At 43.3% G+C, this 25,712-nt stretch overlaps 4 protein-coding genes and 1 long non-coding RNA gene across 7 annotated transcripts in view; 2 read left to right on the forward strand and 3 right to left on the reverse strand.

Moving 5' to 3' along the window:
* The window catches only part of LOC110485538 (MAPK regulated corepressor interacting protein 2), a 5,477-nt gene extending 3,782 nt beyond the window's left edge, over positions 1-1,695 (reverse strand). Inside the window, exons 1-2 of the mRNA XM_090195601.1 lie at positions 1,117-1,695; positions 799-868 (exon numbers count right to left, since the gene is read on the reverse strand). Coding sequence (XP_090051727.1) covers positions 799-868; positions 1,117-1,171 — 125 coding nt within the window. The 5' untranslated portion in view covers positions 1,172-1,695. The remainder of the gene's footprint in view (positions 1-798; positions 869-1,116) is intronic.
* LOC149978758 (uncharacterized) lies at positions 701-4,843 on the forward strand. The gene is made up of 2 exons (XR_016485730.1): positions 701-2,330; positions 2,438-4,843. It is a non-coding gene; the product is annotated as an uncharacterized LOC149978758 (long non-coding RNA).
* LOC110485529 (glycerophosphodiester phosphodiesterase 1) lies at positions 2,785-10,810 on the reverse strand. Of its 2 annotated transcripts, XM_090195600.1 has the most exons (7): positions 10,547-10,810; positions 9,491-10,005; positions 9,153-9,328; positions 8,847-8,952; positions 8,023-8,115; positions 7,549-7,760; positions 2,785-3,603 (listed from the first exon to the last, which is right to left on the reverse strand). In XM_090195600.1, the coding sequence occupies exons 2-7, from the start codon at positions 9,755-9,757 to the stop codon at positions 3,456-3,458; spliced, it is 1,002 nt and encodes a 333-aa protein (XP_090051726.1). In that variant the 5' UTR covers positions 9,758-10,005; positions 10,547-10,810; the 3' UTR covers positions 2,785-3,455. The 2 variants fall into 2 exon arrangements, with proteins under 2 accessions (XP_090051726.1, XP_090051725.1); XM_090195599.1 differs by lacking the exon at positions 10,547-10,810 and having other exon boundaries at positions 9,491-10,321.
* Positions 10,328-11,811, forward strand: LOC110485532 (transmembrane protein 186). The gene is made up of 2 exons (XM_021556629.3): positions 10,328-10,449; positions 10,719-11,811. The coding sequence occupies exons 1-2, from the start codon at positions 10,447-10,449 to the stop codon at positions 11,412-11,414; spliced, it is 699 nt and encodes a 232-aa protein (XP_021412304.2). The 5' UTR covers positions 10,328-10,446; the 3' UTR covers positions 11,415-11,811.
* On the reverse strand, positions 11,801-19,686 carry LOC110485542 (4-aminobutyrate aminotransferase, mitochondrial). Of its 2 annotated transcripts, XM_090195597.1 has the most exons (16): positions 19,485-19,686; positions 19,214-19,304; positions 17,775-17,869; positions 17,345-17,374; positions 16,640-16,757; positions 16,454-16,503; positions 16,288-16,368; positions 15,942-16,034; positions 15,785-15,847; positions 15,624-15,687; positions 15,299-15,447; positions 14,973-15,110; positions 14,461-14,628; positions 14,114-14,260; positions 13,860-13,971; positions 11,801-12,470 (listed from the first exon to the last, which is right to left on the reverse strand). In XM_090195597.1, the coding sequence occupies exons 2-16, from the start codon at positions 19,281-19,283 to the stop codon at positions 12,349-12,351; spliced, it is 1,500 nt and encodes a 499-aa protein (XP_090051723.1). In that variant the 5' UTR covers positions 19,284-19,304; positions 19,485-19,686; the 3' UTR covers positions 11,801-12,348. The 2 variants fall into 2 exon arrangements, with proteins under 2 accessions (XP_090051723.1, XP_090051724.1); XM_090195598.1 differs by lacking the exons at positions 16,288-16,368; positions 16,454-16,503; positions 16,640-16,757; ... (2 more) ...; positions 19,214-19,304; positions 19,485-19,686 and having other exon boundaries at positions 15,949-16,034.
* Between the last annotated feature and the right edge of the window lie 6,026 nt (positions 19,687-25,712).

A 25,712-nucleotide genomic window follows, 5' to 3' on the forward strand; every position in this document is an offset into this window, starting at 1 on the left:
TTTTCCCACATCGCATGTCATGCCCACTCGGCTACCATAGAAATGTAAGGATTGGTGGGATTCCTCTGAACCTACTTCCTTACACAGATGTTGCTACAACAGCAGACGGGTTATAAAAGTCTGGAGTGATTCCCAGGAAACGATTGAATGACTGTGCTATTATGTAACACGCGTGCATTAAACTACATTGTATGAATGTATTTGAACCTGTATTGAAAATATACCAACGTATGTAGCCAATGACAGGGGAAAAAGCTTGCTTACTCAACCAAATGCACCATTGCTAAACTTGTATGCCCTTGCAGAGCGCGCGAGGCATATTTCACGCACGCTACGTTCTCAGGGTACGTTGTTCATAGTTCTACACTGGCTACAATGTAACTACTGACAAACTCCCCAGGCTCGAATGGCTGTTCAAAAATGTTAATGTTTCTCTACTGCGCTTGAACAGTAAACAAATGGCCAAAGTTAGCACGCGCGGCTAGCCAGCAAGCCTGTCAGCTAACCTCGCAAGGTCAGACCGTTTCCAAATAATTTAGAAAACGTTGCAATAACACTTCAACGATACAATGTAATTTATCGGTGTATCGACACTATATTGCAGTAACCATACAGGATTACGAACGTTCTGAAATTAATTTCCGTGAATCGTGACGTACTACAAAAATGATAGTGGAATCATCGTTACATGATTATGTTTATTCCACTATACGCCACACACGTACCATGGATTCTTCAGCTGACTGGTTTGCTCGAGCTTCTTGATATGATTATGATCAATGCAATATGGCAACTTACTTTGAGGATAACCAGGGTGTCGGTTTGAGCTTCAAGTCGTTGGTTTTATTCTCAATTTGCTGCGTGGGACCTGAAATGGAAAGAGAATAGCAAGATTGCACTGATCACAACATGCATGCTTGTCATTAAAATATGCTTTTAAATCCGACAGATCTAATCGAGGGCCTAGGTTCAATTCCGTGCTCATTATATAGGTTTTGAAAAGTGCACTACTGCTTTATTGACATGATTCGAATGCTACACTATCGATAATATCAATAATATAGGAAATACATAATTGGATTGAAGAGAAACCATAATTACATAACTGATGCTCACCTGTCCTGCGCTGTGTAACAAGTTTACTGGGACCTCTAGTAATAGTGTACATCATGTGAAAGCCGAGAACTTCAGTTTTGCGAATGAAAAATAAGTGGGTTATCTTCAACAAGTCGAGAGTGGTAGCCTACAATGTGTCGACTCCAAATACCGTGGTGGTCTTTAAATCGATCCCCTTGAGCAATCCCCTTTTTGGTCGAGTTCTCTTGACGCAGCCACGTTGGGAAAATTATAGCGCCTGTGTTTCCAAGTCAGCTGCTCAGTGCTACGTAGCCTACGTCTCCGGTTCGGTTAAGAGATCTCGGTGCTGTTACTGCAATGTGTTCCTTGTCCTGTGCTGTGATCGACGCCGCTACGAATAAGCATGTGTTTGGTTAAAGAGCCAGTCTGCTAGTGCTTCAAGGGTATAGCCAATAGGTCAACCAAGGTGATTCAATACGGATATGGAATTCAAATGTCTGTTGGAGAAGAAACTCCTACCCTTCCGATTAATGTTTTTGAATAGAAAATAGTTCGTTATATTGATTCAATTCCCATTTGTGAGAGGCAACCCTATCCTACAGTACGCGTACAAACAGTGACACCGCACACATGATTTCATCATAACAGTCATGGGCACCCCGGTCATGTCACTACACACCCCCAACCGTCGCGGTTTTAGAGGAGGAGCGCCCTTCAGAACGCACTACTGCTGACCGGTAATCTGAGCACGTGGAGATTTGAAGCCTGTTCGCGATGATCGGGTTTAACATTTGGAATGAAAATTGGGAAATTAAATCAGAGATTGCTGAAGTCCATTTTTTACGAGCACAAATGTTCTCTGATTTAATACGAGTCTTTATGCAAACACAGCCTTAGGCTTTTTAGCATAGGGAGCCTAAGGCACTGCATCTCAGTGCAAGAGACGTCACTACAGTTCCTGGTTTGATTCCAGTCTGTATCACATCTGGCTGTGGTTGGGAGTCCCATAGGGTGGCACACAGTTGGCCAAGCATTGGCTGGGGTAGGCCATCATTGTAAATAAGAATTTGCTCTTAACTGACTTGCATAGTTCAATTAAAAATATATTTGCATAAGGCATGCATTTTGCTTGTTGTGGAAGAGCCTATGTTCAACATACATACTGGGAGACGGGCATATGTAAGACGGGCAAGACATGTTTGGTAACTGAAGCTCGCCGGTGACGAGAGGAGGCTCAGACAGGCTTAACCAAGGTAATACTAGTCTACCTAGGCTTCACCCTGCCTCCTACACTCAGACACATCTACTCTATATAGGTCAATGTATGGGACTAACCCTAATCCTGCCTCCTATCATCAAGGACCTCAGCCACCCGAGCCAGGGTCTGTTCACCCCCCTACCTTCGAGAAGGCAGAGACACTACAGGCACGTCAAAGCTGTGACCGAGAGACTGAAACCACTAGCCGGCCTCCGCCCAGTACCCTGCCCTGAACTTTACTCACTGTTACTAGCCGGGCTCCCACCAGGTAATCAACCTTGCACCTTAGAGACTGCTGACCAATGTCCAGTCATTGAACACTGGTAGTAGCCTCGGCTTCAGACTTTGCTTATGTTGTTTTAAGAGGTGAGGGGAAAGCCTGTGGCAGAGGGTTGAAACCATATCGTAGACACTGCATAAGGACAGAGAGAGAAGCTGAACAAATAGACTTCATCCATACTTGTTTATTTTTCCATTCCTATAAGATTATTTCATTCAAGTTAATGCATTAGGTTAGTATTTCATTGGAAGCTGGTTGGATGCCCACAGACTTTTCCTTATTCCAGTTAAGACTATCCCTTCAGAAAAGCACATTATTGCACTGTGTGAGTATGAAGTGTTCATATTTACACAGATCCTTGACAATGGGAATGGTCATAGATTCAAAATATGACATATGTATGAGCTGTGGTCCCGTGTGGCTCAGTTGGTAGAGCATGGTGGCTTGCAACACCAGGGTTTGTGGGTTCAATTCCCACGGGGGACCATTATGAAAATGTATGCACTCACTAGTGTAAATCTCCCTAGATAAAAGTGTCTAAATGACTAAAATGTAACTGTGCAGTAGGTACACTCCTGAGTTGGTTATCACAGTACATAGGTGAACATGGAGACATGTTGTTCACTAAATGAAGTCGCCCTGTTGTTCACTAAATGAAGTCGCCCTGTAAGTTAAAGGCTCTGTACTGGACTGAATATTTGTATCGTGTGTCTTGGGCATACAATACACAGTAAGATAAGTAACACAGGGTTAAAGCCGTATGTGTCCAATATGGGATTTTAACTCGCTTCAGTGTGTGTGTGTGTGTTTTGTGCAGGTTTCTGTGTGTGTGATGTCTGTTCAGTAGTGAGGATCACAGTTCTCCAGTAGGCTGTCAGTGATGTAGTTGATGTTGAGTATCTCCTGGTAGTATTGTTTCTCCTCAGCTGTGTTGACTGTCCAGCCCACCACCTCAACCCCTCTCTGAGCCCAGTACTGGACATAGTCCCTGGGGATGGAAGAGAGAAGAGAAAGTCAATAAGGAATCAATGGCCAATCAAATCAATACATGTGATGTAAAATGAGATGTGTAATAAAGGGAGACTTCGTGATTTTAGCCCTTTATCTACTTCCCCAGAATCAGATGACCTCAGGGCAGGACGGCATCATCAGAATGGCTGGAACTGAGCGAATGTAATGACATCAAACACATGGAAACAACGGGTTTGATGTTGTTGATACCTTTCCACTCCAGCCATTACCACGTGCCCATCCTCCACAATTACGGTGCCGCCACCACCCCCAAAATGAACTCATGGATACCATTGTTATGTCTCTGTGTCCAGTATGAAGGAAGTTAGAGGTAGTTTTGTGAGCCAATGCTAACTAGCGTTAGCACAATGACTGGGAGTCTATGGGTATCTGCTAGCATGCTAGATAAAATCCCAAAGTATCCCTATAACAGTGGTTATTGAGGGTGTGTACACTTCAAACAGATAACGATGTGGGTAACCGTTGTGGTGTGTAGTAACAACAAAGCAACAGTACATAAGGGCTAGAGCAGCAAATCTTTTGTTTCATCAGAAGATACATCACTCCTTCAAGCAGAATCATGTCATCATATAGAGGTCTAAAGTAGTGCACTACATAGGGAATGGACATAACCCCCTCAGAAGGTTGAAACTATTACAGCTGCACCATCTTGACTTGTTGCATCACTGCTTGGTATGGCAACTACACCGCCCTCAATCGCATGGTGCTACAGAGGTTGGTGTGGACAGCCCAGTACATCACTGCTTGGTATGGCAACTACACCGCCCTCAATCGCATGGTGCTACAGAGGTTGGTGTGGACAGCCCAGTACATCACTGGGGATGAGCTCCCTGCCATCCAGGACCTCTATATCAGGCAGTGTGAAAGGACGGCCTCGTCAATTATATTGAAAAATAACGTATACTTTAAAAACAGGAAGTCAACTAATCCTCTGTTGTTAACCCTATGGAAAGGTCAAATGCTTTATTATCTAAATGTTGAAAGTACGTGAGGTGACAGAGAGAAACAAAATGGTTCAGTTTGAGGCCATGTGGCGGAGAGCGATGCGGGCGCTGGAGATGGGTGTGTGAGCAGGTGGGTCTGGGCAGGTGTGATGTAGTTGATGTTGTCGTTTGTATGTGTGTGTTTTATATTGTAAAAAATAATGTACAAAAAAATAAAGACCCAGAAAATCATTAAAGACTCCAGCTATCCAAGCCATAGACTGTTCTCTCTTCTTCCGCACGGCAAGTTGTACCGGTGCATCAAGTCTGACACCTGAACAGCTTCTATCCCCAAGCCATAACACTGCTAAGTAGCTAAAAAAAATGGCAACACAGACAATCTGAGTTGACTCTTGAATGTTTATATTTTTTTGCACTGTCTTTATGCACACTCACAGGACTCTACTCACTCACACTCCAACACACACACTCCATTTGCTCACACACACTTATTTTGACTTCACACACACATACATCATATACTCTGCTGCTACTCTGTTTATCATATATCCTGATACCTAGTCACCTTACCCCTATGCATATCTACCTCTATAGATCCAGTATCCCTGTACATTATAATATGGTACTGACCCTGTATATAGTATGTTTACCCCTATACATATCTACCTCTATAGATCCAGTATCCCTGTACATTATAATATGGTACTGACCCTGTATATAGTATGTTTACCCCTATACATATCTACCTCTATAGATCCAGTATCCATGTACATTATAATATGGTACTGACCCTGTATATAGTATGTTTACCCCTATACATATCTACCTCTATAGATCCAGTATCCATGTACATTATAATATGGTACTGACCCTGTATATAGTATGTTTACCCCTATGCATATCTACCTCTATAGATCCAGTATCCCTGTACATTATAATATGGTACTGACCCTGTATATAGTATGTTTACCCCTATACATATCTACCTCTATAGATCCAGTATCCCTGTACATTATAATATGGTACTGACCCTGTATATAGTATGTTTACCCCTATACATATCTACCTCTATAGATCCAGTATCCCTGCACATTGTAAATACGGTATTGGAACTAACCATATATACAGTTGAGGTCGGAAGTTTATATACACTTAGGTTGGAATCATTAAAATTTGTTTTTCAACCACTCCACACATTTCTTGTTAACAAACTATAGTTTTGGCAAGTCGGTTAGGACATCTACTTTCTGTATGATAAGTAATTTTTCCAACAATTGTTTACAGACAGATTATTTCACTTAATCACAATTCCAGTGGGTCAGAAGTTTACATACACTAAGTTGACTGTGCCTTTAAACAGCTTGGAAAATTCAAGAAAATGATGTCATGGCTTTAGAAGCTTCTGATAGGCTAATTGACATCATTTGAGTCAATTAGAGGTGTACCTATGGATGTATTTCAAGGCCTACCTTCAAACTCAGTGCCTCTTTGATTGATATCATGGGAAAATCAAAAGAAATCAGCCAAAACCCCAGAAAATAATTGTAGACCTCCACAAGTCTGCTTCATCCTTGGGAACAATTTCCAAATGCCTGAAGGTACCACGTTCATCTGTACAAACAATAGTACGCAAGTATAAACACCATGGGACCACGCAGCCGTCATACCACTCATGAAGGAGACGTATTCTGTCTCCTAGAGATGAACGTACTTTGGTGCGAAAAGTGCAAATCAATCCCAGAACAACAGCAAAGGACCTTGTGAAGATGCTGGAGGAAACAGGTACAAAAGTATCTATATCCACAGTAAAACAAGTCCTATATTGACATAACCTGAAAGGCCGCTCAGCAAGGAAGAAGCCACTGCTCCAAAACTGACATAAAAAAGCCAGACTACGGTTTGCAACTCCACATGGGGACAAAGATCGTACTTTCTGGAGAAAAGTCCTCTGGTCTGATGACACAAAAATAGAACTGTTTGGCCATAATGACCGTCGTTATGTTTGGAGGAAAAAGGGGGAGGCTTGCAAGTCGAAGAACACCATCCCAACTGTGAAGCACGGGGGTGGCAGCATCATGTTGTAGGAGTGCTTTGCTGCAGGAGGGACTGGTGCACTTCACAAAATAGATGGCGTCATGAGGTGGAAAATTATGTGGATATATTGAAGCAACATCTCAAGAGTTAAAGCTTGGTCGCAAATGGGTCTTCCAAATGGACAATGACCCCAAGCATACTTCCAAAGTTGTGGCAAAATGGCTTAAGGACAACAAAGTCAAGGTATTGGAGTGGCCATCACAAAGCCCTGACCTAAATCCTATTGAAAATTTGTGGGCAGAACTGAAAAAGCGTGGGCGAGCAAGGAGGCCTACAAACCTGACTCAGTTACACCAGCTCTGTCAGGAGGAATGGGCCAAAATTCACCCAACTTATTGTGGGAAGCTTGTGGAAGGCTACCCAAAATGTTTGACCCAAGGTAAACAATTTAAAGGCAATGCTACCAAATACTAATTAAGTGTATGTAAACTTCTGACCCACTGGGAATGTGATGAAATAAAATCTGAAATAAATCACTCTCTCTACTATTATTCTGACATTTCACATTCTTAAAATAAAGTGGTGATCCTAACTGACCTAAGACAGGGAATTTTTACTAGGATTAAATGTCTGGAATTGTGAAAAACTGACTTTATAAATGTATTTGGCTAAGGTGTATGTAAACTTCCGACTTCAACTGTAGCTCACTTACGTTCGTTCTCGTGATCTTCTTACTTACATTTCTTGTGTGTTTTTGTTCTACCTTCATGTATTTTATAGTACTACATTGATATTGATAACTGCATTGTTGGGATAACAGCTTTTCACTGTCCTTCTGCTCGTGACATTAAAACTTGAAATGTAGTGCGCGATATAGGGAATAGGGAGCCATTTTGGACTCTAAATAGACAGCGGTGACTCACAGTGATATGAAGTTCTTCTGCACCAGGAAGGCAGAGACGCCACAGAGGTTCCAGAGCAGGTGGTGGTGGGCCCAGTCCAGTATCACGTCTAGCACCTGCATACAGTGGTGTTTCCATAACGACGAGAAGCGCGGCGTGCCGTCACCCAACCGACTAAGGCTCCATGGCCGGTGGGTCAGCGCCGTCACCACTTCCGGGTCAGCCTGACGCATCTGGGATCAGGGGTTAGAGGGCAATGGAGAGAAAGAGAGAAGGGATTTTACTACGAGTTTATCAGGTCAAATCTTTCAAATGTCTATCTGTAATCTAATTTTCTTCCCATAGTGAAGCTGAAATTAAAATGGCTGCCATTTCATGGAAACTTAAATCAATAGTTAGTCCTCTCATACAGAGAGATAGACACATCTAACCCAGCACCCATATAGACAGACAGCCCACTACTATCCTCTTGTCAACCCAACAGCCCACAGTTACCCTGTAGATGACTTTGGGCTCAAAGGAACAGACGATGCTGGTGTTGTAAAGCACAGGGTGTTTCCGATACATCTCCTTTAGGGCTACCGCTGCCTGGGAGAGGAGGAGAGAAGAACAGAACATGAAAAGGTAATTAATACACTTTGTTTGTTTGTAGAGTCTGTGTATATTTGTGTATGTGTACCTCTCAGACCCACTGGTGAGCCAGCAACTGTTGGGGGGGTCAGTTAGATCAGTGGTTCCCAAACTGTGGGGCGTGCAAAGGGGTCAGCAGAGTGGGTGCCCCCCCCCCCCTCCAAAAAAAGGATCTCAGTCGGGCCTTAAACTTACTCTTGAATGTTGTAATAGTAGAATGCACAAGGTGTAATTTCGAAAAATTGGGTAGTGCATCATCAGTTCCTCTTGTCATGTTAGTCATTGCAGACCTTAGAGAGATAGTTATAACTTGTCAGAATTGTCTTATTGTATGAGTCACTCAGATATGACATGAACACACAATGTGTAGAATTGTGGGAAATTAGCTTTAAAACTGCAAAAGATGTTCCCCCAATGATGGAAGAGGGGCCGGCCAGAGTGGAAAAGTTTGGGAACCGCCGAGTTAGATGACTGCTCTCAATTCTCAGTTTCTTGAACTGAAGTGGGCCACTGACTAAAACCACAGGCTTTCAACAGGCCTAGCTGGTCCATGACTGATCTAAAAGTGTTAAACAGCAAACAAGAGAATTATCAAGCTTAGGCTTAAGAAGAAGACAAAGAAGTACTCAGTAGTGTGAAACTGTGTATAGTCACAAAAATCTTTATCTGAGGCTTCTGATTGGCTGTACCTCATCTGGGTGACCTTTGACATCAAAGTAGATGGTGAGCTGCAGTTTGATGCATTCCTCCACAGCCTCCTGCAGAGTGGGGACCTTCTCTCCCTGGAACTTGTCACTGTAGGAGCCACATAACATATACCATGCCATCATTGGTCCTGTCCCAGCTAACTAATAAGCACAGAACACAATTTAAACCATGATCAGTTATTCATTTGAATATGTGTTTTAGTGTTGGGAACAAAAACCTGCACACACTGCGACCTCCAGGACCGGGGTTGTCCTACAGTATCACTCCATCTCTCTCTTCCCACTCACCGGAGTCGGTGCTTAGCGGCAGCGTCCAGTTTACACAGCCCAGAGAAGCTTAGCTGTGTGAGGGGTCCCGACCCGTTGGTGGTTCGGTCTACAGTCTCATCGTGCATCAGAATAGGGACTCCATCTGATGTGAACTCCAAGTCCAGCTCTACGCCGGTCGCCCCGTTCTTATGTGCCTAGAGATAGCGAGAGAGAGAGAGGGAGATGAGACCAGGAAGGTTTGCCATAATCATCTGGAGGCTATGTAAGGGGAGAGAGAGCGAGAGAGAATGTTGTGGCTTTCAAGAACCACGAATCCTTGTTGAACAAATACTTCTCTCCTCGACTTCCTGACTCACCTCCCGGATGGCAGCCATGGTATTCTCCGGCGCATCATGCCCTCCACCCCGGTGAGCGACTAGGGACACCCCACCCGAAGCAGCGTTCTTAGCGGGCCGAAGCACCTGTCTCGCCTGGCTGGTCGGGACTTGGGGAAAACGGAACATGATCAGAAAGGCATAGAGGCAGGCGGTGAGGGCAGTGGACCATATCGGGCTCCGTGTTCCGAGGAGAACGAACGCGAACACCACAGAGAATAGGGCGATTTCGTCTCCGAGTTGAAGCATTTTTGCGCCGAGTCCATACGGTCACTGACTCACAATTCTGCGGTGTAGACTGTTCAAAACACTTCTGCTATGCTGTTGGACAGACAACAGTGCATTAACACTGTCATAAAGTTAACATTTCTTAATAGGCCAACGAAGCTTGGAAAGACGTCTCAATATTGTTCAAGTTGGCTGCAAACTGTGACACTTCTTTGGTAGATCGGCACTCGGGACTCCACCGAAGATAGTCTTGACATTCCTTCTTCAGTCTATGCAGAAGCAAGACACAAAATAATTCAGTGGCAACATTTGAAATCGTTAGCGTAGTTTCACAACATCCTATTCACATGATCAAACAGCAACATTGTTGCCTCATAACTGTCATATTTGACCTCCCACTTTTCGTTTTAATAGGTTTGTGGAACCTAAAGTTTAAAATAAAATGTAAAAGACTTGCGCAATAAATATTATGCTTTTCAAAAATTATTATTGTTCACATTTATTAACATTAGAGATAAAAGTTATTGCACAAATACTTTATTTTGACCATATGTCGCTCTGTCCACAAGAGGGCGGAATTGCTCTTGGAACATTGCGTAAATTACTTCCTGTGCCAAAGTGCAAGGTCTGACCTAGCCATCTGGCTAACAGCGTGAATGATACATTCCTGAGAAGTTGTCACATATTTTTCAAGATAGAAGCCAGCTAACATGGTTGGTAAATTAGTTATTTCTTAATGTCGCTTGACTCAATATTAGACTGTCAGTTGTATATATAGCCACTAATATAGAATAGAGTAAAACATAATACCGTTAGAATAAATTGGATGAATGAGGATGCAGCAAAATAATCGGTTCTCTGTTGTATGACTTCTTGCTCTCTAAACAGTTAGTAGTTTTAAACAAAAACAAAGTATTTTTGTATTTCTCATGTCTCCATCTGTTGCCCTCTACCCTACCCTCTCTCTGTCTCTATCCCACAGCATAGGTCTACAACACTCTTCCCTCGGCTGTCCTACCATGTGCTGGCCCACTGCAGAGGATACTGTGTGTTGAGAGGCAGCTCAAGGTCGCTAATCAGTGGCTCACAACCCCATGTAGTCAGCCGACTGGACCCAAGATGGACGCCTAGTATCCAACACAGCTACCCAGTACCCCCATCCCCCCACGTCACTGCTCTCACCAAATACTCTGACTTATCCACCCCAAAATACAACCTCATCTACTCCTTACCTCACATCAAACTCCTGAGAGCGGTCTCCAGACTCAAACTGATCCAAACCGGAATCACCATGCTCTTACTCCCGCCCGTCTACTACATGTATTTCCAAGGAGATGCTTCGTACCTACTGGTTAGCTACAGCACGGGGATAGCGGCGTTCGCCGCCGTCATGCTCTTCTCGGCTAGTCACTACCTGAGACGCGTCGTCGGTATGATGTACCTGGATGAGTCCCAGACGACGCTGAAAGTGTCTCACCTGACGTTCTGGGGACGCAGGAAGGACGTGTATCTGCCCGTGACGGACGTTATGACTCTGGGGGACACCGGGGACTCCATAGGGGAGACTATATTGAGGTTGAAGAGATATAGTAGTTCTGAGACGCTGTACTTCTCCACTAGACTGGGACGTGTGGTGGATAGGCAGGCCTTGGAGAAAGTGTTTGGGACTTTGATTTGATGTTTTTATAGGGCTTTTCAGAGCCAAACCAGGCTGTACTGAGCCGAACAGAGCCAAACCAGGCTGTACTGAGCCGAACAGAGCCCAGCCAAGCTGTACTGAGCCGAAGAGAGCCCAGCCAAGCATCCACTATAGTTCCTGGAACTGTGCTGAAAATATCTGAGCCAGCAGTTAGGTCTGGGTTGACAGAGTGGTGTGAAAAGGGTATTTTATGTTGTGAGCATTTAAAATGTTGTATATTCAGCAGCTAAAGAGATGCCTACCTACATATACTGCAGTCTGTTCTGTCCCAGTTCTTGACTACTGTGTGTGACCTAAAGAAACAGTGACATTTTGTGTTGGACAGCTGCTCAGACTCACAGCCTTCAATAAATACACCCTGATCATTTAAGCAAAACATATTTGACAGGTTTATTTTAAGGTACAGTACACAAAACACTCTGCAGAAAATGTCTACAGTTATTTGACCTTCAGAAAGTCCATTGCAATCAATCATCCCACAGTCATTTATGGAAATAATTTTCATAAAAGAGTTGGAGTGAAATAATGTACAATAATATACAGGAGTGTATACCCTGATGGTCGTCTATGAAGATCTTGAAGAACCATCTGGCCTTAATGGCCATATACCCTTCATCTCCACCCAGCACAGCCAGAAGAGGACTGGCCACCCCTCAGAGCCTGGTTCCTCTCTAGGTTTCCTCCTAGGTTCCTGCCTTTCTAGGGAGTTTTTCCTAGACACCGTGCTTCTACATCTGCATTGCTTGCCGTTTGGAGTTTTAGGCTGGATTTCTGTAAAAGCACTTTGTGACATCAGCTGATGTTAAAAGGGCTTTGTAAATACATTTGATTGATTGGAGGTGTCAACCTCTTCACTGCAGATTGACAGTATGGGTCTGTTTGAGCAGGGCCACATTGGATTCCTGTGTAGACTCTACTTGAGCTCAGCGATTGCGTCATTAAAGATATCCAGGAAGAGATGAGCATGGTGTTCCGTGAACACCAGAGCTGGTCGGAACCGGATAGACTGGGTTCCACAGCCCCCTAGAACCACACCTGGAACAAGAAAACAACATCATAAATAGTATTCATTCTTTACTAACGAATCAACGATTCACTTGATAGTACTACTGAATGTAAGTGATATGGATGTACCTTATTGATACTAAGCTAGTAAATATTATGCTGGATATTGTCCTGCATGTTCTTGAATCATTTGATAATCTTGCTAAATTGATAGTCTTATTCTTTTAGTTTATTCATCACATCCTACATGCTAAGAGTCTTACCCTTATTCCTGACCTGGAGGATTCATCACATCCTACATGCTAAGAGTCTTACCCTTATTCCTGGCCTAGAGGATTCATCACATCCTACATGCTAAGAGTCTTACCCTTATTCCTGACCTGGAGGATTCATCACATCCTACATGCTAAGAGTCTTACCCTTATTCCTGGCCTAGAGGATTCATCACATCCTACATGCTAAGAGTCTTACCCTTATTCCTGGGCTAGAGGATTCATCACATCCTACATGCTAAGAGTCTTACCCTTATTCCTGGCCTAGAGGATTCATCACATCCTACATGCTAAGAGTCTTACCCTTATTCCTGGCCTAGAGGATTCATCACATCCTACATGCTAAGAGTCTTACCCTTATTCCTGACCTGGAGGATTCATCACATCCTACATGCTAAGAGTCTTACCCTTATTCCTGACCTGGAGGATTCATCACATCCTACATGCTAAGAGTCTTACCCTTATTCCTGGCCTAGAGGATTCATCACATCCTACATGTTAAGAGTCTTACCCTTATTCCTGGCCTTGAGGAGGAGGATAAGTACCTTATTGATACTAAGCTAGTAAATATTATGCTGGATATTGTCCTGCATGTTCTTGAATCATTTGATAATCTTGCTAAATTGATAGTCTTATTCTTTTAGTTTATTCATCACATCCTACATGCTAAGAGTCTTACCCTTATTCCTGACCTGGAGGATTCATCACATCCTACATGCTAAGAGTCTTACCCTTATTCCTGGCCTAGAGGATTCATCACATCCTACATGCTAAGAGTCTTACCCTTATTCCTGACCTGGAGGATTCATCACATCCTACATGCTAAGAGTCTTACCCTTATTCCTGGCCTAGAGGATTCATCACATCCTACATGCTAAGAGTCTTACCCTTATTCCTGGGCTAGAGGATTCATCACATCCTACATGCTAAGAGTCTTACCCTTATTCCTGGCCTAGAGGATTCATCACATCCTACATGCTAAGAGTCTTACCCTTATTCCTGGCCTAGAGGATTCATCACATCCTACATGCTAAGAGTCTTACCCTTATTCCTGACCTGGAGGATTCATCACATCCTACATGCTAAGAGTCTTACCCTTATTCCTGGCCTAGAGGATTCATCACATCCTGCATGCTAAGAGTCTTACCCTTATTCCTGGCCTTGAGGAGGAGGAGGTTGCGTGTGTCTTCATCCTTAACATCGATGGCACAGAACGTCCCAATGCCCCTCGCTTTACTGAGCAAGTGGGGGTACTTATCCTTGAAGAGAGAGGAGCGGGTGATGCATGCTGTCTCATACACACACACACTACAAACGACCACTCTCCCTCTACTCATAACACAAACAGTGATCATTCTTCACTCCCCTAACAGTGACTCCTAGCCTTTGACCCTAACTCACCTGTAGGTCGTAGAGTCCCTCCAGCATGACCTTGCCTGACCTCTTGGCCTGGTCCAGCAGGTTTTCTGTCTTGATGACCTTTATGACCTCAGTCAGCAACAGGTTCTTAGTGTGGTCTCCAAGCCACGTGTTGAAGATCCTGAACGGCTGGAGAAGAAAATAAGAGGAGAGGAGAGAAGAAGCAGAGAGATGAGAAGAGGAGATGGGAGAAGAAGTGAGGAGAGAAGAGAAAGAAGAGGAGGAGAAAATAAGAGGAGAGGAGAAGAGAAGAGAAAGAAAAGAAAATAAGGTAAAAAGGTTGATATAAAAGTACCACACATACACACACACACACACACACACACTACCTTGTCAGGCTGAAAGTTATCTTTCTGGTAGTATCCTCCTGTCAGCATCTTCTTGCTGAAGGAGACGATGTCAGCGGGGTCGTCCAATCCCCAGTGCTCATGGGCCCAGAATTTCCCCGTAGACCCACCCCCTGTCTGCACCTCATCCACTAGGAAGGCACAGCCATGCTGACGGACACACAAAGGTCAGTAGGTTGAAATGACTAAAGACCTGTGTAATCACAATACTGTTTACAGTGTACTTAAACAGTAAAGTACGGATTTCTAGATGAGTGTACCTTGATAGCTTCATATTATTTACCAATCAATGTATTTAAAGAAGTATTTGATAAAACACACCTTAGTAAGTGTGGCTTATACCAAGTCTCAATTAAAGGAATTCTACTCAATATCTACTAATTTGATCATTTTCACTAACAATCAAGAGTATCAAATCAGTTAGATTGTCAGCATGATTCATATCCCTCCAGATGCTCTGTACTCTGTCTAACCAGTAAGGATCCTTTCTCTACCTTCTTGGTGATTCCCCTGAGCTTCCTGTAGAAGTCGAAGGAGGCGTGGTTATCCCCTCCCTCTGCCTGGATTGGCTCGATCACCACCCCCGCCACGTGCCGACCCTTCTGATTCCACTTCACTATCAGGTCCTCCGCCTGAGATGGGAGGGATTGAACAAGAGATGAGAGGAATAGAGGCAATAATGAAGGTGAGGGGGGAGAATGAAAGAAAGGATAGTTCAGATGGATGAGGGGAATGGATTGATGAGAGGAATAAGGGATGAGAGTCAGTTGGATGGTCAGATTAGGAAGAAGAGATACTGTATATATAGAGAGAGACTCACCTCCTCCAGGCAGCGTGCCTCCTCCCGTGCATTCTCCCTCTCAAACTGGTCCAGGGGGTACCTCAGCTGGGGGAAGGGGGCGATGGGCCAGTCAAAAGACGGCACGTCTAGCTTCTGTATGGCCTTGGTGTGAGTGGTGGCCAGACAGCCTGGGAGAATAGAAGAGCCTTGAGTTCAGACTTGATATTAGGTGGTTCTAAAACCTATGTATTGTCATTGCAATTACCTACATCCCAGTTGGAAGTACCTTGTGTACCTACTCAGTACCCTAGTCAGATTGTATCAGCCTAAGTAACTACTATGTAAGTACATATTAAAGTCTTACCCAGAGTTCTTCCGTGAAATCCGCCCATGAAGGACAGAAGAGTCAGGTCAGGGCAGCCAGGAACCTGGAAAAAGAACGAGATAACACCAGACTGAGAAACTGCTGGCCCTATATAACAAAATGACAAACAGGAGAGTTGTGAGGGAGTGTGAGTTACCTACCTGGTTGATGACACTAGTTCTGACTTCCTCTGGAGTTGGTTCCGGAGTTCCTCTCATCTTGTTCTAAGAAACACATAGAGTAAAAGCCTGCTATATATACAGCCCATATTTAATATAGACTTTATAATTGCGTTACTGCCCATGGTCCTGCCCTTACTCTGTACCAGATGAAGATGGCTTTGTAGGCGTTCTCATTGGAGCAGGATCCACAGGCCATGGTCTGGACCCGACTGAAGCCCTTGGGTGCCACCTAGTGGAAAAATGGAGGAAGTGCACCAGTCATGTAAGAGCTTGAGTTATTTGATTTCATTCCATTTATTCTTGGGTTTGAATCCGTTAATAAAGTACAAAGTCAGGGGATAACACAATACAGTATCACGGAACACTTATTTCCAATGTGGTCCTCTGTGTCACAATATGTCTTGAAAATGTATGCATGGTTAGTAATAGTGTTAAACAGGCTGTGGTGTTATATTCCGAGGTGTATTTGAAATCAAACTTACTGCCATCAGGCCGTTGACAAGCTTCTCAGAGAATTGCTCTGGTGGCATCATCCCAAGAGCTGGTCGGTTGACAAACGTTCCCTGACACAGATTGTAGAAAATAGTAACACATTATCAATGGCAAATCGAATGTCTTTCAATTCTCAAGATCAACCTTGCTGCTTACCATATTCTTCGGATCCGCCATGACTTTTGTGAGTGCCGGGTGATTGTATCCTGGAAATCACAGAGAGAAAAACGTACATTTGAATTCTTTGGGTCTTTCAGTGCTTTGACTCATCCTTGTGGCCAAGAGTTTTTCCTGGCCACGTGACCTGACCAGGAACAACTCTGGGTCCTATAGAATACCCACCTATGGGTATGGATGCGATCTGGGTGTAGACATCCAGCATGCGGTTCCCATCCACGTCCACCAAGTAGTTGCCTTTACTCTCCTCATAGTCACAGAAGAAGTTCACCTGGACAACACTCTGTAGAGGGGGACAGAGATGTTCACCTGGACAACACTCTGTAGAGGGGGACAGAGATGTTCACCTGGACAACACTCTGTAGAGGGGGACAGAGATGTTCACCTGGACAACACTCTGTAGAGGGGGACAGAGATGTTCACCTGGACAACACTCTGTAGAGGGGGACAGAGATGTTCACCTGGACAACACTCTGTAGAGGGGGACAGAGATGTTCACCTGGACAACACTCTGTAGAGGGGGACAGAGATGTTCACCTGGCCAACACTCTGTAGAGGGGGACAGAGATGTTCACCTGGACAACACTCTGTAGAGGGGGACAGAGATGTTCACCTGGACAACACTCTGTAGAGGGGGACAGAGATGTTCAAGAGGGACAGAGAAGAGGCTACTGGTGCCGTTACACATGACGCATCGTACAAATCCGATGTGATATGACTTGTGGACAGAGGACGTCAAGGAGAATAAGACACTTTTTTCTCGATGTGGACATTTCTCTTCACCGCCTCTCTTTTTGTCCTTCAGCAGTGACATGACATTTCATTCATATTATATCATATACATCTGAGTGGGTTATGTGTATTTCTTACCTGAATACTCTCCAGTTGTTGTGCTAGGATCTGTGGAGAACAACAGTGGAGATGAATGGATACTACCAGTACTTAAGAAACAACCATGGGCTGAATTGAAAGTGCTTTGAATGATGTGTAATTGATTGATCCCTGAGAGCTTTGGCCTGGCCAATGTTAATAGTCACAAGATATTTCACAAACATTCATAGACCGTTTTAAATTGTTAAAAAATATGTTGTTCCCCTTACCATCCCTGCTACCCGAACTAACAGACAACAATACCGTTAGACAGTTGGCACATTGCAGTGAGGGACAGATTTACTAAGCATTTTTTTGCACATGTATTTTTCCATACGAGAATGAAACAAAAACAGTCTTTAATAGTGTCATTAACTTAGTAGGTCTGGTCCTAGGTGTGATATGGTCGGGCGTTGATCTATTGAGTTACCTTAGATCTGGGACCTGGAACCTCCGTCTTCATACAAGGACCATCAAACTCAACTTCCTCAACTCTTTTAGCGGTTGTTTGTTGATGGCGGTGTCCTATGGAAAATGAGTTATGAAGTTTTGTGCCAACGCCAAAAACACATCAGTGGGAAGTCACAGTACGGCAAATCACAAATACCTCACTAGGAAGCTAGATATTAATCTGTAATGAGTGGGATCAAGAGGAGTGCGCAGAGGTGGGAATTAATGATCAACTGTGTTTTCCAGTTGTGTCTTGTTCTGTTCTTGAATGGCTCAAAGACATGATGCTTGTTTGACTGACAGAAAGTACAGATGTAGGATCTTCATTTGAGCCAGTATGCCACTGCAGGAAATGAATCCTGCAGTAACAGGATAATTCATGGACATTTTTGATAAATTTTTCGTAAGCGAAAATCAAGTCCGACATTTTCAAAGTGGAAATGACAAACTTCAGAAGCCTTTTTAAAACCTCAAATACACAAGTTTAAAATGTCCTGCGTTGCAGAAAAGTTCTCCTGCCACCGGGTGATAAAATGTAGCGATAATAACACAATGTAGCGATAATAACACAATGTAGCGATAATAACACAATGTAGCGATGCATTCAGAAACTCACAAGACATTCCACAATCTCCTTTCTTCCAATTGTCATTGTGTTCAACTTATTAGTTATTACCCTAATGTTGAATATGTACTATCTTTCTATAAATAGCATGTGAGAAGCCAGCATTACCTATCACTAAACAGCAAATTCTCCAGTGTAAAAAAAATAAAAAACACAGTGTTAAATCAGCACCGTGGAGTCTGTGGACGCATATACACACAGGAACAGTGTTAAATCAGCACTGTGGAGTCTGTGGACGCATATACACACAGGAACAGTGTTAAATCAGCACCGTGGAGTCTGTGGACGCATATACACACAGGAACAGTGTTAAATCAGCACTGTGGAGTCTGTGGACGCATATACACACAGGAACAGTGTTAAATCAGCACTGTGGAGTCTGTGGACCCATATACACACAGGAACAGTGTTAAATCAGCACTGTGGAGTCTGTGGACCCATATACACACAGGAACAGTGTTAAATCAGCACTGTGGAGTCTGTGGACGCATATACACACAGGAACAGTGTTAAATCAGCACTGTGGAGTCTGTGGACCCATATACACACAGGAACAGTGTTAAATCAGCACTGTGGAGTCTGTGGACCCATATACACACAGGAACAGTGTTAAATTAACACACTGCTTCGCGTAAAGCCTTATTGAAATATTTCCCAGAGTGCCTCGCCTTTCGAGTAAATTGTAGACTTACCACCCACGACTGTATTTGTTAGTGACAGAGACATGGTTGTAGCATTCATCCATTTTGATAGATCTACTATGGTAAGCCATATAGAAGTTTCTCTCCTCTTACCTGAAGCAGACAACCCACGGCTGGGTCTCAGAGAGGAAGCAAGATGGCGGCTCAGAATACCGGAGGCCATGCTCCTCAGCTACCGCTGTAGCTGTAGCAAGAAAGAAGAATGCAAAAACAAGTGGATTTTCATCTTTTCTTGACACTCTGCACATAAATACCAATAAAAAATGGGTTATCACACATACAGTAAACTCTTCAAAATAGAATATTCATATCAAATGATGCTGGTTGACTGCGCAGTAGTTTAACATGTAAAGGAAACACTCACTGTGGAAGTGTGAAAATGTGATGCAGGTGGAACCACAAGACTGTATGCCATCGTCCTTACTCCACAACAGTCCTTTATATCTCAACCACAGCCATTTAGAGAAGCGGGTGTGGAGGTGGGGGGCAGTGCGGAATCGTCCGGTATACCACACACCACTATCATTGACTAGACTGCTCTCCGGGAGACTAAAGGCTCAGGTCATGACAGTAATAATTGCAGATACAGGATGGATCAAAATAGGTTGGTTTTAGATTAACTCAGTTTTGTTAGAGGACTTCTATGACAGGTCAGGGTGCGTTTCATGTATTCATTCATTGCTGAGGTCAAGATTCTTACATCCTGAAATGTCCAGTTCTCCAAAAGGTCAAACGTTAAGCATTGGTAGACTTTGGAACGACAGGTTAACATGATTCCTTTGGATTATTATTCTGGCATGAAAACATTGAGATGTAACTGTGACTAACTTCTCTTTATTAAAGCCTTCCTGGCTAAAGCCTTTATGTGCACTACATTCTGGTCCAGTTTAACAAAGGCAGCATTCCCATTACATCTCTTGGCCTTTATGTGCACTACATTCTGGTCTACAGTTTAACATAGGCAGCATTCCCATTACATCTCTTGGCCTTTATGTGCACTACATTCTGGTCCAGTTTAACAAAGGCAGCATTCCCATTACATCTCTTGGCCTTTATGTGCACTACATTCTGGTCTACAGTTTAACATAGGCAGCATTCCCATTACATCTCTTGGCCTTTATGTGCACTACATTCTGGTCCAGTTTAACAAAGGCAGCATTCCCATTACATCTCTTGGCCTTTATGTGCACTACATTCTGGTACAGTTTAACATAGGCAGCATTCCCATTACATCTCTTGGCCTTTATGTGCACTACATTCTGGTCTACAGTTTAACATAGGCAGCATTCCCATTACATCTCTTGGCCTTTATGTGCACTACATTCTGGTCTACAGTTTAACATAGGCAGCATTCCCATTACATCTCTTGGCCTTTATGTGCACTACATTCTGGTCCAGTTTAACATAGGCAGCATTCCCATTACATCTCTTGGCCTTTATGTGCACTACATTCTGGTCTACAGTTTAACATAGGCAGCATTCCCATTACATCTCTTGGCCTTTATGTGCACTACATTCTGGTCCAGTTTAACATAGGCAGCATTCCCATTACATCTCTTGGCCTTTATGTGCACTACATTCTGGTACAGTTTAACATAGGCAGCATTCCCATTACATCTCTTGGCCTTTATGTGCACTACATTCTGGTCCAGTTTAACATAGGCAGCATTCCCATTACATCTCTTGGCCTTTATGTGCACTACATTCTGGTCTACAGTTTAACATAGGCAGCATTCCCATTACATCTCTTGGCCTTTATGTGCACTACATTCTGGTCTACAGTTTAACATAGGCAGCATTCCCATTACATCTCTTGGCCTTTATGTGCACTACATTCTGGTCCAGTTTAACATAGGCAGCATTCCCATTACATCTCTTGGCCTTTATGTGCACTACATTCTGGTCCAGTTTAACATAGGCAGCATTCCCATTACATCTCTTGGCCTTTATGTGCACTACATTCTGGTACAGTTTAACATAGGCAGCATTCCCATTACATCTCTTGGCCTTTATGTGCACTAAATTCTGGTCCAGTTTAACATAGGCAGCATTCCCATTACATCTCTTGGCCTTTATGTGCACTACATTCTGGTCCAGTTTAACATAGGCAGCATTCCCATTACATCTCTTGGCCTTTATGTGCACTACATTCTGGTCCAGTTTAACATAGGCAGCATTCCCATTACATCTCTTGGCCTTTATGTGCACTACATTCTGGTCCAGTTTAACATAGGCAGCATTCCCATTACATCTCTTGGCCTTTATGTGCACTACATTCTGGTCTACAGTTTAACATAGGCAGCATTCCCATTACATCTCTTGGCCTTTATGTGCACTACATTCTGGTCCAGTTTAACATAGGCAGCATTCCCATTACATCTCTTGGCCTTTATGTGCACTACATTCTGGTCTACAGTTTAACATAGGCAGCATTCCCATTACATCTCTTGGCCTTTATGTGCACTACATTCTGGTCTACAGTTTAACATAGGCAGCATTCCCATTACATCTCTTGGCCTTTATGTGCACTACATTCTGGTACAGTTTAACATAGGCAGCATTCCCATTACATCTCTTGGCCTTTATGTGCACTACATTCTGGTCCAGTTTAACATAGGCAGCATTCCCATTACATCTCTTGGCCTTTATGTGCACTACATTCTGGTCCAGTTTAACATAGGCAGCATTCCCATTACATCTCTTGGCCTTTATGTGCACTACATTCTGGTCTACAGTTTAACATAGGCAGCATTCCCATTACATCTCTTGGCCTTTATGTGCACTACATTCTGGTCCAGTTTAACATAGGCAGCATTCCCATTACATCTCTTGGCCTTTATGTGCACTACATTCTGGTCCAGTTTAACATAGGCAGCATTCCCATTACATCTCTTGGCCTTTATGTGCACTACATTCTGGTCTACAGTTTAACATAGGCAGCATTCCCATTACATCTCTTGGCCTTTATGTGCACTACATTCTGGTCTACAGTTTAACATAGGCAGCATTCCCATTACATCTCTTGGCCTTTATGTGCACTACATTCTGGTCCAGTTTAACATAGGCAGCATTCCCATTACATCTCTTGGCCTTTATGTGCACTACATTCTGGTCTACAGTTTAACATAGGCAGCATTCCCATTACATCTCTTGGCCTTTATGTGCACTACATTCTGGTACAGTTTAACATAGGCAGCATTCCCATTACATCTCTTGGCCTTTATGTGCACTACATTCTGGTCTACAGTTTAACATAGGCAGCATTCCCATTACATCTCTTGGCCTTTATGTGCACTACATTCTGGTCCAGTTTAACATAGGCAGCATTCCCATTACATCTCTTGGCCTTTATGTGCACTACATTCTGGTCCAGTTTAACATAGGCAGCATTCCCATTACATCTCTTGGCCTTTATGTGCACTACATTCTGGTCCAGTTTAACATAGGCAGCATTCCCATTACATCTCTTGGCCTTTATGTGCACTACATTCTGGTCTACAGTTTAACATAGGCAGCATTCCCATTACATCTCTTGGCCTTTATGTGCACTACATTCTGGTCCAGTTTAACATAGGCAGCATTCCCATTACATCTCTTGGCCTTTATGTGCACTACATTCTGGTCCAGTTTAACATAGGCAGCATTCCCATTACATCTCTTGGCATTTATGTGCACTACATTCTGGTCTACAGTTTAACATAGGCAGCATTCCCATTACATCTCTTGGCCTTTATGTGCACTACATTCTGGTCCAGTTTAACATAGGCAGCATTCCCATTACATCTCTTGGCCTTTATGTGCACTACATTCTGGTCTACAGTTTAACATAGGCAGCATTCCCATTACATCTCTTGGCCTTTATGTGCACTACATTCTGGTACAGTTTAACATAGGCAGCATTCCCATTACATCTCTTGGCCTTTATGTGCACTACATTCTGGTACAGTTTAACATAGGCAGCATTCCCATTACATCTCTTGGCCTTTATGTGCACTACATTCTGGTACAGTTTAACATAGGCAGCATTCCCATTACATCTCTTGGCCTTTATGTGCACTACATTCTGGTCCAGTTTAACATAGGCAGCATTCCCATTACATCTCTTGGCCTTTATGTGCACTACATTCTGGTCCAGTTTAACATAGGCAGCATTCCCATTACATCTCTTGGCCTTTATGTGCACTACATTCTGGTCCAGTTTAACATAGGCAGCATTCCCATTACATCTCTTGGCCTTTATGTGCACTAAATTCTGGTCCAGTTTAACATAGGCAGCATTCCCATTACATCTCTTGGCCTTTATGTGCACTACATTCTGGTCCAGTTTAACATAGGCAGCATTCCCATTACATCTCTTGGCCTTTATGTGCACTACATTCTGGTCCAGTTTAACATAGGCAGCATTCCCATTACATCTCTTGGCCTTTATGTGCACTACATTCTGGTCCAGTTTAACATAGGCAGCATTCCCATTACATCTCTTGGCCTTTATGTGCACTACATTCTGGTCTACAGTTTAACATAGGCAGCATTCCCATTACATCTCTTGGCCTTTATGTGCACTACATTCTGGTCCAGTTTAACATAGGCAGCATTCCCATTACATCTCTTGGCCTTTATGTGCACTACATTCTGGTCCAGTTTAACATAGGCAGCATTCCCATTACATCTCTTGGCCTTTATGTGCACTACATTCTGGTACAGTTTAACATAGGCAGCATTCCCATTACATCTCTTGGCCTTTATGTGCACTACATTCTGGTACAGTTTAACATAGGCAGCATTCCCATTACATCTCTTGGCCTTTATGTGCACTACATTCTGGTCCAGTTTAACATAGGCAGCATTCCCATTACATCTCTTGGCCTTTATGTGCACTACATTCTGGTCCAGTTTAACATAGGCAGCATTCCCATTACATCTCTTGGCCTTTATGTGCACTACATTCTGGTCTACAGTTTAACATAGGCAGCATTCCCATTACATCTCTTGGCCTTTATGTGCACTACATTCTGGTCCAGTTTAACATAGGCAGCATTCCCATTACATCTCTTGGCCTTTATGTGCACTACATTCTGGTCTACAGTTTAACATAGGCAGCATTCCCATTACATCTCTTGGCCTTTATGTGCACTACATTCTGGTCTACAGTTTAACATAGGCAGCATTCCCATTACATCTCTTGGCCTTTATGTGCACTACATTCTGGTACAGTTTAACATAGGCAGCATTCCCATTACATCTCTTGGCCTTTATGTGCACTACATTCTGGTCCAGTTTAACATAGGCAGCATTCCCATTACATCTCTTGGCCTTTATGTGCACTACATTCTGGTCCAGTTTAACATAGGCAGCATTCCCATTACATCTCTTGGCCTTTATGTGCACTACATTCTGGTCTACAGTTTAACATAGGCAGCATTCCCATTACATCTCTTGGCCTTTATGTGCACTACATTCTGGTCCAGTTTAACATAGGCAGCATTCCCATTACATCTCTTGGCCTTTATGTGCACTACATTCTGGTCCAGTTTAACATAGGCAGCATTCCCATTACATCTCTTGGCCTTTATGTGCACTACATTCTGGTCTACAGTTTAACATAGGCAGCATTCCCATTACATCTCTTGGCCTTTATGTGCACTACATTCTGGTCTACAGTTTAACATAGGCAGCATTCCCATTACATCTCTTGGCCTTTATGTGCACTACATTCTGGTCCAGTTTAACATAGGCAGCATTCCCATTACATCTCTTGGCCTTTATGTGCACTACATTATGGTCTACAGTTTAACATAGGCAGCATTCCCATTACATCTCTTGGCCTTTATGTGCACTACATTCTGGTCTACAGTTTAACATAGGCAGCATTCCCATTACATCTCTTGGCCTTTATGTGCACTACATTCTGGTCCAGTTTAACATAGGCAGCATTCCCATTACATCTCTTGGCCTTTATGTGCACTACATTCTGGTCCAGTTTAACATAGGCAGCATTCCCATTACATCTCTTGGCCTTTATGTGCACTACATTCTGGTCCAGTTTAACATAGGCAGCATTCCCATTACATCTCTTGGCCTTTATGTGCACTACATTCTGGTCTACAGTTTAACATAGGCAGCATTCCCATTACATCTCTTGGCCTTTATGTGCACTACATTCTGGTCCAGTTTAACATAGGCAGCATTCCCATTACATCTCTTGGCCTTTATGTGCACTACATTCTGGTCCAGTTTAACATAGGCAGCATTCCCATTACATCTCTTGGCATTTATGTGCACTACATTCTGGTCCAGTTTAACATAGGCAGCATTCCCATTACATCTCTTGGCCTTTATGTGCACTACATTCTGGTCCAGTTTAACATAGGCAGCATTCCCATTACATCTCTTGGCCTTTATGTGCACTACATTCTGGTCTACAGTTTAACATAGGCAGCATTCCCATTACATCTCTTGGCCTTTATGTGCACTACATTCTGGTCCAGTTTAACATAGGCAGCATTCCCATTACATCTCTTGGCCTTTATGTGCACTACATTCTGGTACAGTTTAACATAGGCAGCATTCCCATTACATCTCTTGGCCTTTA

This window comes from Oncorhynchus mykiss, chromosome 13 (assembly GCF_057628025.1).
Source record: "Oncorhynchus mykiss isolate SJ-2025 chromosome 13, ASM5762802v1, whole genome shotgun sequence".
Lineage (NCBI taxonomy): Eukaryota > Metazoa > Chordata > Actinopteri > Salmoniformes > Salmonidae > Oncorhynchus > Oncorhynchus mykiss.

What these genes read in the sequence shown, in the direction of transcription:
- LOC110485529 (XM_090195600.1), bottom strand. Translation starts at nt 9,757, where the DNA reads ATGCTTCAACTCGGAGACGAAATCGCCCTATTCTCTGTGGTGTTCGCG. An exon ending in CCATGGCTGCCATCCGGGAG is followed by an intron (nt 9,329 to 9,490) that starts GTGAGTCAGGAA and finishes CGCTATCTCTAG; the next exon opens with GCACATAAGAACGGGGCGAC. An exon ending in AGCCCAAAGTCATCTACAGG is followed by an intron (nt 7,761 to 8,022) that starts GTAACTGTGGGC and finishes CCCTGATCCCAG; the next exon opens with ATGCGTCAGGCTGACCCGGA.
- LOC110485542 (XM_090195597.1), bottom strand. Translation starts at nt 19,283, where the DNA reads ATGGCCTCCGGTATTCTGAGCCGCCATCTTGCTTCCTCTCTGAGACCC. An exon ending in TCAGGGGAATCACCAAGAAG is followed by an intron (nt 14,629 to 14,972) that starts GTAGAGAAAGGA and finishes TGTGTCCGTCAG; the next exon opens with CATGGCTGTGCCTTCCTAGT. An exon ending in ATAACTTTCAGCCTGACAAG is followed by an intron (nt 14,261 to 14,460) that starts GTAGTGTGTGTG and finishes TTTCTTCTCCAG; the next exon opens with CCGTTCAGGATCTTCAACAC.